The sequence below is a fragment of the Salmo salar genome, chromosome 04 (assembly GCF_965601325.2).
Source record: "Salmo salar chromosome 04, fSalSal1, whole genome shotgun sequence".
Lineage (NCBI taxonomy): Eukaryota > Metazoa > Chordata > Actinopteri > Salmoniformes > Salmonidae > Salmo > Salmo salar.
In genome coordinates, this window is record NC_138294.1 from 66048992 (window position 1) to 66064708 (window position 15717).

Below are 15717 nucleotides of genomic sequence, written 5' to 3' on the forward strand. Positions count from 1 at the left end.
ACTACAATATCTTGACTGTTGTCCTTAAGTCACAACTTTGGAAGTATGCTTGGGGTCATTGTCCATTTGGAAGACCCATTGCCACCAAGCTTTAGCTTCCTGACTGATGTCTTGAGATATCCACATAATTGTCCTTCCTCATGATGCCATCTATTTTGTGAAGTGCACCAGTCCCTCCTGCAGCAACGCACCCCCACAACATGATGCTGCCACCCCCGTGCTTCACGATTGGGATGGTGTTCTTTGGCTTGCAAGCCTTCCCCTTTTTCCTCCAAACATAACAATGGTCATTATGGCCAAACAGTACTATTTTTGTTTCATCAGACCAAAGTAAAATCTTTGTCCCCAAGTGCAGTTGAAAACATTGGAACAGTGGCTTCTTCCTTGCTGAGCGGCCTTTCAGGTTATGTCGATATAGGACTCGTTTTACTGTGGATATAGATACTTCTGTACCCGTTTCCTCCAGCGTCTTCACAAGGTCCTTTGCTGTTGTTCTGGGATTCATTTACACTTTGCGCACCAGAGAGCGTCTCCTTCCTGAGCGGTATGAGGGCTGTGTGGTCCCATGGTGTTTATACTTGCGTACTATTGTTTGTGCAGTTGAACATGGTACCTTTAGGCGTTTGGCAATTGCTCCCAAGGATGAATCAGACTTGGAGGTCTACAATTTTTTCCAGAGGTCTGGCAGATTGCTTGACATCATGGGAAAATCAACAAAGAGGCACTGAGTTTGAAGATAGGCCTTGAAATACATCCACAGGTACACCTCCAATTGACTCAAATGATGTCAATTAACCTAACAGAAGCTTCTAAAGCCATGAAATCATTTTCGGGAATTTTCCAAGCTGTTTAAAGGCACAGTCAACTTACTGCATGTAAACTTCTGACCCACTGGAATTGTGATACAGTGAATTATAAGTGAAATAATCTGTCTGTAAACAATTGTTGGAAAAATGACTTGTGCCATGCACAAAGTATATGTCCTAACCAACTTGCCAAAACTATAGTTTGTTAACAAGACATTTGTGGAGTGGTTGAAAAACGAGTTTTATTGACTCCAACCTAAGTGTATGTCAACTGCATGTTCTAATCCAGAACTAGTGGGAGATTATTCTAAACCAACAATATAATAAGGTAACATAACACCACTCACCTTGCAAAATCAACCCATTTCTCAATTATCTTTTTGGGGGAAAGTCGCCTGCAGATGATGCCCACAAAATCAGGCTGCAAAGATAGATGAAAGGTATATAAGAGGAGATGCACAAGCTTTATTACTGACATGCTAAACAGAGGCTGGTTTGCCAAATTTCAGGTCAATGCACAATGTAGTCCAATAGCCAGAATGTATTAGCATAATAGGACAAGTAATCTCACAAAACAGTAACCAGTCATTTGACCAATGTTTCAGAAAGAAACCAGGTCTCAGCTGTGAAAGGAGTGGATTACAACAAATAGCGTGAGAGATTTAGGCCTAAGTGTTGTTGGGTAACAAAAGCATAAATCTTGGCAGGAGTATCAGGTACTAGGCAGCTAACTAACACACTGCTAACCTGAGTCAGGGAGTCTCCAGACCAAAGCATGATTGATTTTATATATATCCTATAACTGGGTCATATGGAAATATTCTGAGTCCCACTGGGGCACTCACATCAGCCACTTATGTCACAGTGGCCTAGTGCTGCCAGAAACAACCCAGTTCTTTGGCAGCATAGGATACATACAGCTAAAATTCGGTACTAGGCTGCTAACTAAACACACTGCTACCCTGAGTCAGGGAGTCTCCAGAACTGGCAAAGATGCTTCATCATCCTAACCAACCAGCCTGCTTTACCTGGTTAAAATAAGGATAAAAAAAGCTGGGCTCTTGTAAAAGTCATGGGGCCAGCAGACTGCACTGATGATAACGGCTTTGTCCATCTCGTGTTCAGTTTTTCCTTTTAGCTCGCATGAGTGGTGCAGGATCTGGAATCAGGAGTGACACCGCATTTTAATGCACTGGGGGGCTAGAGTGTGTGTGTGGATATTTGGAGAGAACCCAGGAAACTATACAACTGCACAAACTATTCAGATGTTTTTTTTTTTATAATACTTATAATCCAAACTAAAAGTATGTGTGGCGGACAGGTTGAATTTATGCAAGCACGCCCTTGTCAAAGGCTCCAGAGTGAAACGTTGGGTTCATGTGTTGGTTGGCACGTTTCCAGTGTGAAAAGAACCAAGTCCTGAGTATGCTTTGCATCTTCAAATTATAATACTGCCCTATAATAAAAATGTCATAATACCATACATGTTCCTTTCCTCAATAATAACAGTTTTTCGTCTGTTAGCAATTAATGACTAGAAGGTGGATGCGAGACATACGTTTTCTTCATGCAGGGCAAGGTGGTGTGTGGCCAACATCCGGATCCCCAGGCGGGAGGTGAGGGTGGTGTCCAGGAAGTTACGGACCAGGGTCTCATCCTGGAACATAAATACACACACTCTTAAGGCCAAGAATACACCATTCTTTAAAACCTACGGTCACATTACAAAACACACAGTTCCAATAACCAACTTAGAACATCTACATATGGCCATTACCTGAATGTGCCTCCGACACTCCCTGAAGCCTTCGGCCAGCAGAGTTACTACGTCCTTGTGGTCATCCAGGAGCTGCTGCACCAGCTTACTGTAGCGAGCCTCCATCTCCTGGTCCTTGATCTGACAGAAGATGCAGAGTGAAATCAGATCAAATCTGACCATTATCAAAATCAGAGTTGGGATGAATTCCATTCCTATTAGATGAATTGGACAATTTCTTCACTTGAGTAAAATTCACTTACAGAACGGGCTGGAATCAACTGTTTATATACATACATACATACATACATACACACACCCATACAACCATTAAAAATAACTAAATATACAGTGCATTCAGAAAGTATTCAGACCCCTTCACTTTATGTTACAGCCTTATTCTAAAATTGTTTGAGGGGAAAAACATATTTAAAAAATAAATAGTACACACAATACCCAATTATGACAAAGGAAAAACGGGTTTAGAAATTTTTGCAAATGTATGAAAAATAAAACTGAAATATCACAGTTACATAAGTATTCAGACCCTTTACTCAGTACTTTGTTGAAGCACCTTTGGCAACAATTACAGCCTCAAGTCTTCTTGAGTATGAGGCTACAAGCTTGGCACACCTGTATTTTGGGAGTTTCTCCCATTCATCTCTGCAGTTCCTCTCAATATGGATGGGGAGCGTTGCTGCACAGCTATTTTCAGGTCTCTCCAAAGATGTTCAATTGGGTTCAAGTCTGGGCTCTGGCTGGGCCACTCAAGGACATTCAGAGACTTGTCCCAAAGCAACTCCTGCATTGTCTTGGCTGTGTGCTTAGGGTCGTTGTCCTGTTGGAAAGTGAACCTGAGCACTCTGGAGCAGGCTCTGTTCATCTTTGCCTCGATCCTGACTAGTCTGAAAAACATCCCCAGAGCATGATGCTGCCACCACCATGCTTCACTGTAAGGATGGTGCCAGGTTTCCGCCAGACATGATCTTTGGCATTCAGGCCAAAGAGATCAATTTTGGTTTCATCAGACCAGAGAATCTTGTTTCTCAAGGTCAGAGTCTTTAGGTGCCTTTTGGCAAACTTTTACTGAGGAGTGGCTTCTATCTGGCCACTACCATAAAGGCCTGATTGGTAGAGTGCTGCAGAGATGGGTGTCCTTCTGGAAGGTTCTCCCATCTCCACAGAGGAACTCTGGAGCTCTGTCAGAGTGACCATCGGGTTCTTGGTCACCTCCCTGACCAAGGCCCTTCTCCCACGATTGCTCAGTTTGGCCGGGCGACCAGCTCACGGGAAGAGTCTTGGTGGTTCCAAACTTCCTCCATTTAAGAATGATGGACGCCACTGTGTTCTTGGGGACCTTCAATCCTTCCTGCAGAAATTTTTTTGTAGCCTTCCCCCGATCTGTGCCTCGACACAATCCTGTCTCGGAGCTCTACGGACAATTCCTTCGACCTCATGGCTTGGTTTTTGCTCTGACATGCACGGTCAACTGTGGGACCTTATATAGACAGGTGTGTGCGCACCTTTCCAAATCATGTCCAATCAATTGAATTTACTACAGGTGGACTCCAAGTTGTAGAAACATCAAGGATGATTAATGGAAATCGGATGCACCTGTGCTCAATTGAGTCCCATAGGAAATGGTCTGAATAATTACGTAAATATAAACGGCTTGTTTTTTTGCTAAAGAAAAAATATATATAATAATTGTACACCTGTTTTCGCTTTCTCATTATGGGGCAGTGTGTGTGTGTGTATGATTGCTGAGGATTTTTTTTATTTAAACCATTTTAGATTAAGGCTGTAACATTACAAAATTGAGAAAAGGTCTAGGGGTCTGTACACTTTCCAAAGACACTTGTCAAGAAGTTGCCATCCTCTGTTTACCATGTATTACTTTTCTTGGAAAGGGGATAAATCTTGGAAATGACAGTGACCCATGTTTTGTTCAACTTAAAGTGGTCATTTTTATCTCAGCTGTATTTGTTGCAATTCTTGCCGTTATAGAATCAAAATACTATACTTTTCAGCCAAGCAATGACACTTTCAGACAAACAAATACATTAGTCAGCCTGGAGGAGTTGCATGCATGCCAGTCTGACAGCCTCTCCAGCTCCACAGAAACTGGGACAGAGAAATATGGAAGCCCTGGGGGTCAAGCACTTTAACTTGGCCAACCCAACCCCCCTCTGTGTGGCTGTTTGTGACTACTCACTGCTGGGAAGTCACTCAACACGTGGTAGGCTCGAATGTAGAGCTCATGCTGCAGGAGAAGGAAATAGACAAGGGGTGTTGGTTAGAATTCCCCCTCCTCCCATAAGTGGGCCTCAACACATCCCATGGTGTCCTGGCCTACAGTCCAAAAACAGAGAGGATGTTTAACTTTTTTAGGATAGCATTCGGAATTTTGGATGAAAAGCGTGCCCAAAGTAAACTGCCTGCTACTCAGGCCCAGAAGCTAGGATATGATAATTGGTAGATTTGGATAGAAAACACTAAAGTTTCTAAAACTGTTAAAATAATGTCTGAGTATAACAGAACTGATATATGGCAGGCAAAAACCTGAGTAAAATCCATCCAGGAAGTGCCATTATTTTGAAATGGCTGTTTTTCCAATGAAAGCCTATCCACCATTTAAAGGGATAGGACCCTTTAAAAGTAACAAGTAATTAAAGAGCAGCAGTGAAATAACAATAGCGAGACTATATACAGGGAGGTACCGATACAGAGTCAATGTGCGGCGGAACCGGTTATTTGAGGTAGTATGTACATGTAGGTAAAGTTATTAAAGTGACTATGCATAGATGACAACAGAAAGTAGCAGTGGTGTAAAGAGGGGGTGAAGGCAGGCACTGCAAATAGTCTGGGTAGCCATTTGACTAGATGTTCAGGAGTCTTATGGCTTGGGGGTAGAAGCTGTTTAGAAGCCTCTGTACCACTTGCCGTGCAGTAACAGAGAGAACAGTCTGACTAGGGTGGCTGGTGTCTGACAAGTTGTTTGAGTGAATGGATAATATTACCATATCTTTAAAAAAATTATATATTTAAAAAAATAATGTACAGTCATTTGTGAATCACTGGTTATGAGTTGTTGGTAAGGGTGTCGAAACTACTAATATGAAATTCCCCACACAATTGTTTGCTATTCTTATTTATTAGTTGGAAAGAGAATATTCTGAGAAAATACATGCTTCTTTACGACACATTCCAGGCACCATTTCATTAGCACAAAAGCACCTCGGTGCTGTGGGAGAAAAATCTAGGTAAAAGTTCATCCAGTTTAAAGACGCTTAGATGAGGTAAATAGGCCATGGGAAGGGAGGAGGGGACAGAGGGAGGAGAAGAAAAAGCTTAACACTGCACAAGGCAGCCAGAGAACAAAGGAAAACCTCCAATGTCACAGATGGCCCATCAACTCTAGCTCTATAGAATAACTTTTAGTTCTCAAGCCAAAACTTTGTATGCTGATAGACTAATGACTTAATCGAATTGATTACAGTTCCATAGGCATTGAGTGAGGGGCCTCTGTTTGTTACATAATAAAAATAGTGATTTACGCAATAAATTAATTGTAAAAAATTATTATACAAATACACATACATACATAGTAAGAAGTTTACATAAACTAGTTTTTATGACTCCAACCTAAGTGTTTCAACCACTCCACAAATTTCTTATTAACAAACTATAGTTTTGGCAAGTCGGTTAGGACATCTACATTCTGCATGACAAGTCATTTTTCCAACAATTGTTTAGAGACAGACTATTTCACTTAATCACAATTCCAGTGGGTCAGAAGTTAACATTACACCATGTTGACTGTGCCTTCACACAGCTTGGAAAATTCCAGAAAATTATGTCATGGCTTTAGAAGCTTCCGATAGGCTAATTGACATCATTTGAGTCAATTGGAGGTGTATCTGTGGAAGTATTTCAAGATCTACCTTCAAACTTAGTGCCTCTTTGCTTGACATCATGGGAAAATCAAAAGAAATCAGCCAAGACCTCAGAAAAATAAAATTGTAGACTTCCACAAGTCTGGTTCATCCTTGGGAGCAATTGCCAAACGCCTGAAGGTACCACATTCATCTATACAAACAATAGTACGCAAGTATAAACACCATGGGACCACGCAGCCGTCCCACTGCTCAGGAAGGAGACGTGTTCTGTCTCCTAGAGATTAACGTACTTTGGTGTGAAAAGTGCAAATCAATCCCAGAACAACAGCAAAGGACCTTGTGAAGATGCTGGAGGAAACAGGTACAAAATTATCTATATCCACAGTAAAACGAGTCCTATCGACAGAACCTGAAAGGCCACTCAGCAAGGAAGAAGCCACTGCTCCAAAACCGCAATTAAAAATCCAGACTACGGTTTGCAACTGCTGATGGGGACAAAGATCGTACTTATTGGAGAATTTTTCTCTGGTCTGGTGAAACAAAAATAGAACTGTTTGGCCATTATGACTATCGTTATGTTTGGAGGAAAAAGGGGGATGCTTGCAAGCCGAAGAACACCATCCCAACCATGAAGCACAGGGGTGGCAGCATCATGTTGTGGGGGTGCGTTGCTGCAGGAGGGACTGGTGCACTTCGTAAAATAGATTGCATCATGAGATATTAAAATTATGTGGATATATTGAAACATCAAGACATCAGTCAGGAAGTTAAAGCTTGGTCGCAAATGGGTCTTCCAAATGGACAATGACTCCAAACATACTTCCAAAGTTGTGGCAAAATGGCTTAAGGACAACAAAGTCAAGGTATTGAGTGGCCATCAAAAAGCCCTGACCTCAATCCTATAGAACATTTGTGGGCAGAACTGAAAAAGTGTGCGAGCAAGGAGGCCTATAAACCAGACCCAGTTACACCAGCTCTTTCAGGAGGAATGGGCCAAAATTCACACAACTTATTGTGGGAAGCTTGTGGAAGGCTACCTGAAACGTTTGACCCAAGTTAAACAATTTAAAGGCAATGCTACCAAATACTAATTGAGTGTATGTAAACTTCTGACCCATTGGGAATGTGATGAAATAAATAAATAAAAGCCTAAACAAATAATTCTCTATTATTCTGACACTTCACATTCTTAAATTAAAGTGGTGATCCTAACTGCCCTAAGACAGGGAATTTTTACTTGGATTACGTGTCAGGAATTGTGAAAAACTGAGTTTAAATGTATTTGGCTAAAGTGTATGTGAACGTCCGACTTCAACACGCACACAGTGTGCAACTCTATTTTTATAGCTTATTCGCCATTAGTCAGCACCTCTACATAAAATAATTCTCTCTGCGTGTGCGATAGCGCATGTTTTTTTATTAAGAAGCCCATTTCACAAAATATAGGAAGCCAAGAGATGCAGCTTAGCAAATAAATGCTAGCAGGGTGTTATGCAGAGCCGGGAAAATAAACGAAAATTGATCGACACCGACCATACATTTCAGGAATTTTGCCAACATCGTTCATTAAAATAAGTAGCCTATACTAGAAAATAAGTTCGAAATGAAATAGTTTGCCAATATGGGTGATTGTTAATAAGACAATTGATGGCTACAACCAGCAAACAAGTAGCAGTAGTTTAAAGGATAGTAACAAAAACTGTGGTGCACATTAATGTTATAACTATAAATAAACTCAGCAAAAAAAAGAAACGTCCCTTTTTCAGGACCGTCTTCCAAAGATAATTCGTAAAAATCCAAATAACTTCACAGATCTTCATTGTAAAGGGCTTAAACATTGTTTCCCATGCTTGTTCAATGAACCATAAACAATTAATGAACATGCACCTGTGGAACTGTCGTTAAGACACTAACAGCTTACAGACGGGAGGCAATTAAAGTCACAGTTATGAAAACTTAGGACACTAAAGAGGCCTTTCTACTGACTCGGAAAAACACCAAAAGAAAGATGCCCAGGGTCCCTGCTCATCTGCGTGAACATGCCTTAGGCATGCTGCAAGGAGGCATGAGGACTGCAGATGTGGCCAGGGCAATAAATTGCAATGTCCGTACTGTGAGACGGCTAAGACAGCGCTACAAGGAGACAGGACAGACATCTTATCGTCCTCGCAGTGGCAGACCACGTGTAACACCGGCACTGGATCGGTACAGCGGAACATCACACCTGCGGGACAGGTACAGGATGGCAACAACAACTGCCCGAGTTAAACCAGGAACGCACAATCCCTCCATCAGTGTTCAGACTGTCCGCAATAGGCTGAGAGAGGCTGGACTGAGGGCTTGTAGGCCTGTTGTAAGGCAGGTCCTCACCACACGTCACCGGCAACAACGCCACCTATGGGCACAAATCCACCGTCGCTGGACCAGACAGGAGTGGCAAAAAGTGCTCTTCACTGACGAGTCGCGGTTTTGTCTCACTAAGGGTGACGGTTGGATTCGCGTTTATCGTCGAAGGAATGAGCGTTACACCGAGGCCTGTACTCTGGAGCGGGGGGGTACTCTGCAGGCTCATGCTTACATGACCCTCCAGCATGACAATGCCACCAGCCATACTGCTCGTTCTGTGCGTGATTTCCTGCAAGACAGGAATGTCAGTGTTCTGCCATGGCCACCTTAGAGCCCGGATCTCAATCCCATCGAGCACGTCTGGGAACTGTTGGATCGTAGGGTGAGGGCTAGGGCCATTCCCCATAAATGTCTGGGAACTTGCAGGTGCCTTGGTGGAAGAGTGGGGTAACATCTCACAGCAAGAACTGGCAAATCTGGTGCAGTCCATGAGGAGGAGATGCACTGCAGTACTTATTGCAGCTGGTGGCCACACCAGATACTGACTGTTACTTTTGATTTTGACCCCCCCTTAGTTCAGGGACACATTATTCAATTTCTGTTAGTCACATGTCTGTGGAACTTGTTCAGTTTATGTCTCAGTTGTTGAATCTTGTTAGGTTCATAAAATATTTACACGTTACATTTGCTGATAATAAACGCAGCTGACAGTGAGAGGATGTTTCTTTTTTTGCTGAGTTAGAACATTAAGGTTATCGCATCAATTCTAGCAATTTATTGCGATATGGATTTTTGTCCACATCGCCCAGCTCTAGTGTTTTGTAACAAGTGTATTCTCAATCAAAGGTCAGTCTACACTGAGTATACCAAACATTAGGGACACCTTCCTAATATTGAGTTGCCGCCCCCCCCCCCCCTTGCCCTCAGAACAGCCTCAATGTGTCAGGCATGGATTCGACAAGGTGTCGAAAGCATTCCAAAGGAGTGGTGGCCCATGTTGACGTCAATGCTTCCCACAAATGTGTCAAGTTGGCTGGATGCCCTTTGGGTGTTGGACCATTCTTGATACACATGGTAAACTTCAGTGTGAAACAACACAGCAGTGTTGCAGTTCTTGACACTCAAACCGGTGCGTACAAAGGCACTTAAATATTTTGTCTTGCCCATTCACACTGAATGGCACACACACACACACACACACACTCCATGTCTCAACTGTCTCAACTTGCTCAAGGCTTAAAAATACTTCTTTAACCTGTTTCCTCCACTTCATCTACACTGATTGAAGTGGATTTAACAAGTGACATCAATGAGGGATCACCTGGTCAGTCTCATGGAAAGAGCAGTTCTATTCTTAATGTGTGGTATACTCAGACTATTTTGATCGGCACATTGGCACTGACTCAATGCTGTTACTGGCGCCCTCCTGTCCCATACATGCCCAATCATTGGAACGAGAGGCTTGTCCCAAACATTTGGCAAATCGCAAAGGAGCGTTACTACACCATAAAGGTAAACCAGACATGTTGACAAAGAGAGAAGCACCAGAGAGACCTCAACATCAAGAGGGAGAAAGGGAGAGAAAAAAATTAATAAAACAGAAGGAACTCACAACTTGCAGGATGGTGGGGTTGCAGCCAATGATGAAGGGCAGGCTGCGGAAGCCCTTGATACGGTGGGCGATCCGTACAGGCAACTCCTTGTGCAGGTACTTGGCACTGCTCTACAGACACAGGATGAAAGGGTGAGACACATACACAACGTGTACAATACAGTGCAAGGCAAAGTGATCTCAATGACTAGGCCAATAAAGGAATCCCCTTGAATTTTGAACTTCACCACCAGTCAAACCAGTTTTACACCAGAGAAAAATCAGCGATCTTCAGATATGACCCAGGTTATTTAGAGTAGTATAGTCTTATCTAGAGGTCGACCGAATAATCGGAATGGCCGTTTTCAAGTTTTCATAACAAATCGGTAATCGTCCTTTTTGGATGCCGATTATGACCGATTATATTGCAATCCACGAGGAAACTGCGTGGCAGGCTGACCATCTGTTACTCGAGTGCAAGCAGCAAGAAGCCATGGTAAATTGCTAGCTAGCACTAAACTTATCTTATTAAAAACTATCAATCTTAACATAATCACTAGTTAACTACACATGGTTGATGATATTACTAGTTTAACTAGCTTGTCGTGCATTGCATATAATTAATGCGGTGCCTGAAATTGTGTCACTTCTCTTGCGTTCTGTGCAAGCAGAGTCAGGGTATATGCAGCAGTTTGAGTCGCCTGGCTCGTTGCGAACTGTGTGAAGTCCATTTCTTCCTAAAAAAGACCGCAATTAATTTGCCAGAATTTAACTTAAGTATGACATAACATTGAATGTTGTGCAATGTAACAGCAATATTTAGACTTGGGGTTGCCACCCGTTAGATAAAATACAGAACGGTTCCATATTTCACTGAAAGAATACACGTTTTGTTTTCTAAATTAAAGTTTCCGGATTTGCCAATATTAATGACCTACGGCTGGTATTTCTGGGTGTTATTATATTATAATTAAGTCTATGATTTGATATATGATAGAGCAGTCTGAGCGGTGGCAGGCAGCAGCAGGCTCGTAAGCATTCATTAAAAACACACTTTCCTCCATTTGCCAGCAGCTTTTCACAATGCTTGAAGCACAGCGCTGTTTATGACTTCAAGCCTATCAACTCCCGAGATTAGGCTGGCAATACTAAAGTGCCTATAAGAACATCCAATAGTCAAAGGTATATGAAATACAAATGGTATAGAGAGAAATAGTCCTATAATAACTACACCCTAAAACTTAACTGGGAATATTGAAGACTCATGTTAAAAAGGAACCACCAGCTTTCATATGTTCTCATGTTCTGAGAAAGGAACTTAAACGTTAGCTTTTTTACATGGCACATATTGCACTTTTACTTTCTTCTCCAACACTTTGTTTTGCATTATTTAAACCAAATTGAACATGTTTCATTGTTTATTTGAGACTAAATTGATTTTATTAAGTTAAAAGAAGTGTTAATTGTTCATTCAGTATTGTTGTAATTGTCATTATTCCCCCCCACACACACACACACACACACACACACACACACACACACACACACACACACACACACACACACACACACACACACACACACACACAAATAAAATAAAAAGTGTAAAAAACGGCCGATTAATCGGCATCGGCTTTTTTGGCCCTCCAATAATCGGTAACGGCGTTGAAAAATCATAATCGGTCGACCTCTAGTCTTATCAAATGATATTTCCAGTGATAGAGTGCTACACGTAAACCTTCTCGCAAGATGACATTCATAAAGCAGCATACTGTAAAAAGACAGATGTCGGACAAATTGTTTACTCTATAGACCACTTTAAAGTGTGTATAAAGATATACCAATTATCAAGTAGTCATCAATCACAAAGAATGTATAAGGCCTAATATGAGAAATAATCATAAAATATGCTACAACGACTGGACAGAGTGGTCAGTTACCAGGATGTGATGTCCATCTGGAGACTTCCCAGCGTAGAGCAAGGTGGCTGGTGTCAGTCGGACTGAGGCCTGCGGAGAGAGGAGAAAAACTGTTTAAATCCACTTAACCAGGCCTACAATATTAGTGGACACAAGCAGACAACTCTGTAGTGTGACTTCATTAGATACAGACAACGGACACAAGAACCCAATCTCCCAAGAACAATGAGTTTACCCAACAACATTTTCTACCTTTGGCATGTGAAGTGCATGTGACTGTCAGCAATCAATTTTTTTCCATTTTAGTCATTCAGCAGACGCTGTCATCCATAGGGACTTACAGTTAGTGCATTCATCTTAAGATAGCTAGGAGGTAACAACCACATACCACAGGCATAGAAAGTACATTTCTCCCTCAATAACGTAGCGGTCAGTAGAGTCAGCACTAGAATGGGGGGGGGGGGGGGGGGGGGGGGGTACACAATTGTTGTCTGCTGTCCTAGCTTGAGGGGCAAGTTGGTTCCACCATTGGGGTGCCAGGACAGAGAATAGCTTGGACTGGGCTGAGCGGGAGATGCCCTCCCATAGGGGTGGGAGGGCCAAGAGACATGAGGTATGGCAGAACGGAGTGCTCGGGTTGGGTTGTAGGGTTTGAGCATAGCCTGAAGGTAGGTAGGGGCAGTTCCTCTTAATGTTCCGTAGGTAAGCACCATGGTCTTGTAGTGGATGTGAGCTTCAACTGTAACTGACTGCAGTGTGTTACTGAGAGAGAGAGAGAAACCCTTACCAAGTCACCTTCAGTGTGATGATAATCACAACTAATTACATCTAGGTGTTATTTAAAAAAATTCTGAACAACATTTTTAAATCACACATTAGGAATGTGACCAAAATAGCTTTTTACCACCTGAGAAACATTGCCACGGTGCGACCGTTTCTCTCAGGCTGATACAGAGCGACTCATCCATGCTTTTATTACTACTGTAATGCTCTCCTGTCTGGTATACCCAAGAAAGCCATTGGTCAACTCCAAAACATACAGAATCCTGCAGCACGGGTACTGACCAAGACAAGGCAGAGATCACACATTATGCCAGTTTTAAAAGGTCTCTGCACTGGCTGCCTGTGAGTTTCAGAATTAATTTCAATATTCTTCTATTGGTTTTAAATCAATCCACAATTGTGCACCGCAATACATGTACCCAGTAGGTCACTCAGGTCCTTTTAACTATCAGCCTCTGGAATAGCCTGCCAGAGAACCTGAGGAGGGCAGAAACTGTGGACATATTAAAAAAAATAAAATAAAATGCAATCTTTTTATCTTTGCTCAAATTCAGCTTGTGTCATTCTTTTGTTTTTTATCTTATGTTTATTGTGTAGTAAATATGAGGTTCTATTCTCATAGTATTCTTTTTTCCTGTAAAGCACATACATTGCATGTCTGAAATGTGCTGCATATATATATAGCTTGATTTGATTTTGATCTGTGGCATGACATTGGCTTATGCTACTTCTAACCCATCTTTCAGGTTTTACTTTATTATGAAAATGTTCCATAGTCCAGTAAGACAAAGGGAATCCTTTGAGAGGAGGCAGTGTCACTGTTTTAATAATGAGCTTCAACTAATGACCAAAATAGTTTGTAAACATGATTAAAAAAATGTGGGCCCTGGGCAGCTTGAGCCAAATAACGTCTGGGACATGAATTACATAAGGATGTGTAATTGTTACCACAATGGTTGCACTATTTGAGTTAATGAAGGCCCTGCACATGTCCCACCACCTAGTCAAATAGAGTTTTTATTCCTATGTAGGTTGCTAGCTGCAGTCACACACAAATACAGCAGTCACATGACCATGTTATTGATTCTCTCAGTCGTTTCATGATCTGGTGAATGATAAACTGAAACATAAAATTATCTGGTAAGCTCTTGAAAAAGTAGGGTACTGCCTTGTTCGCCTCTCGTTTACTAGTCCTATCATAAAATGTACTGTCCGCATTCCTGACTAATTTCTGTTTAAATTAATTTACTGACCTTGGATTGACCCTTGTGTCTATACCCGTGTTGTTCACTCCCACAAATCACAAACGATACTAACTAGGTAGTTAAATTAACAAATCTTAATTTTAATCATACCTAAATTAGGCTATAAAGCAAGCAAGTCTGGCACTTTTGCTGTTATTTCACACGGTGGTAGTTACAGTTGCTTGCTACTATAGCTAGCAGAATATCTACCCCAAGGCAATGCACGAGTGTATACATACGTTACAAACGTTCTTACCAACGATTCTAGCTAACCATATATGTTCTCACCAGCTACTGTAGCTAGCTAGTTACAGCACTAAACACTCAGCGGTTCCATTTACGATGGTTAGCTGAGCTACCTAACGTCATCTAGCTAGCTCTCAAGGCCAGTGCTGCGGCTTAGTACTGCATGTGCAAGAATGGCAAGTTTGGTTTACAGAATTTCCTTACCTTTTCTGCCGAGACATCGATTGCAGACTGGTTGTAAAACGACGTAACGGTTTTGGACCTCTCTCGTGCCAGTTCTGTATATCCCTGTATTGAAGATGTAGAACGAAATCTTTCGCTGTCTGTCGAGGTGGGGATGATTGTTTTCGTGATGGGGGCAAGCAAAAGCCTGCTCACCCTCGGGCTCGTGATAGTACCACCACAGCCCAGCATCTCCAACGCAGTACCTGTCACTCTGCGACGCATTTTGAAAATCAATTTACAAGAACAGAGTCCTGTTCTGAGATTGTTTAAAATATTTACTGTCTCAACAGGCCATTATATTAGGTCACCTTTGCACAAAGACACGCTTACAGCCTCATGAAGAGTACAGAATGGTCTTTATATGAAGAGATTGACCAGTCTGCAACAGTGTTTGTCAGAAGACGTGTTGGTTTAACCAATCGCAGAGACGAGAGGCGGGAATAGGGCATTTCCACTCCCCCAATTTACTGGTAACGTTACTGAAGGAGCAGGAAGAGCACACAATGTTCTTTTCCATGTCAAAGGATGTTTATTAACAGGTTTATATATATATATATATATATATATATATATATATATACACAGAATTTATTTGGCATAGTCCAATCACATGTAAAGAATTATGCAACAAATTAAGTTGACCAGTTGAGCAAAATAAAGAAAAATAAAATAAGAGCCTCTACTTCCTGTTTCTCTCCATGTAATTAGTGTACCATGATGATATACATTGAATGAGGTCAATATGTTAAGCACATTTCACCACAAGGGGAAATGTGCTTAAAAGAAATTGCTCATGCACCAGTGAACACATTTAGGTTTCACCCTACAATAGATACACTGAAATTACAAAAGTGTTGGCCTATGTATGTATACCAAGAATGGAGTTACAAGTGGGAAGGTGG

General features: G+C 41.7%; 1 protein-coding gene across 1 annotated transcript in view; it reads right to left on the reverse strand.

The window, feature by feature from the left end:
- The window catches only part of bckdk (branched chain keto acid dehydrogenase kinase), a 39733-nt gene extending 24538 nt beyond the window's left edge, over positions 1–15195 (reverse strand). Inside the window, exons 1-7 of the mRNA XM_014197166.3 lie at positions 14795–15195; positions 12339–12407; positions 10420–10530; positions 4778–4825; positions 2584–2703; positions 2365–2463; positions 1154–1227 (exon numbers count right to left, since the gene is read on the reverse strand). Coding sequence (XP_014052641.1) covers positions 1154–1227; positions 2365–2463; positions 2584–2703; positions 4778–4825; positions 10420–10530; positions 12339–12407; positions 14795–15037 — 764 coding nt within the window. The 5' untranslated portion in view covers positions 15038–15195. The remainder of the gene's footprint in view (positions 1–1153; positions 1228–2364; positions 2464–2583; positions 2704–4777; positions 4826–10419; positions 10531–12338; positions 12408–14794) is intronic.
- Between the last annotated feature and the right edge of the window lie 522 nt (positions 15196–15717).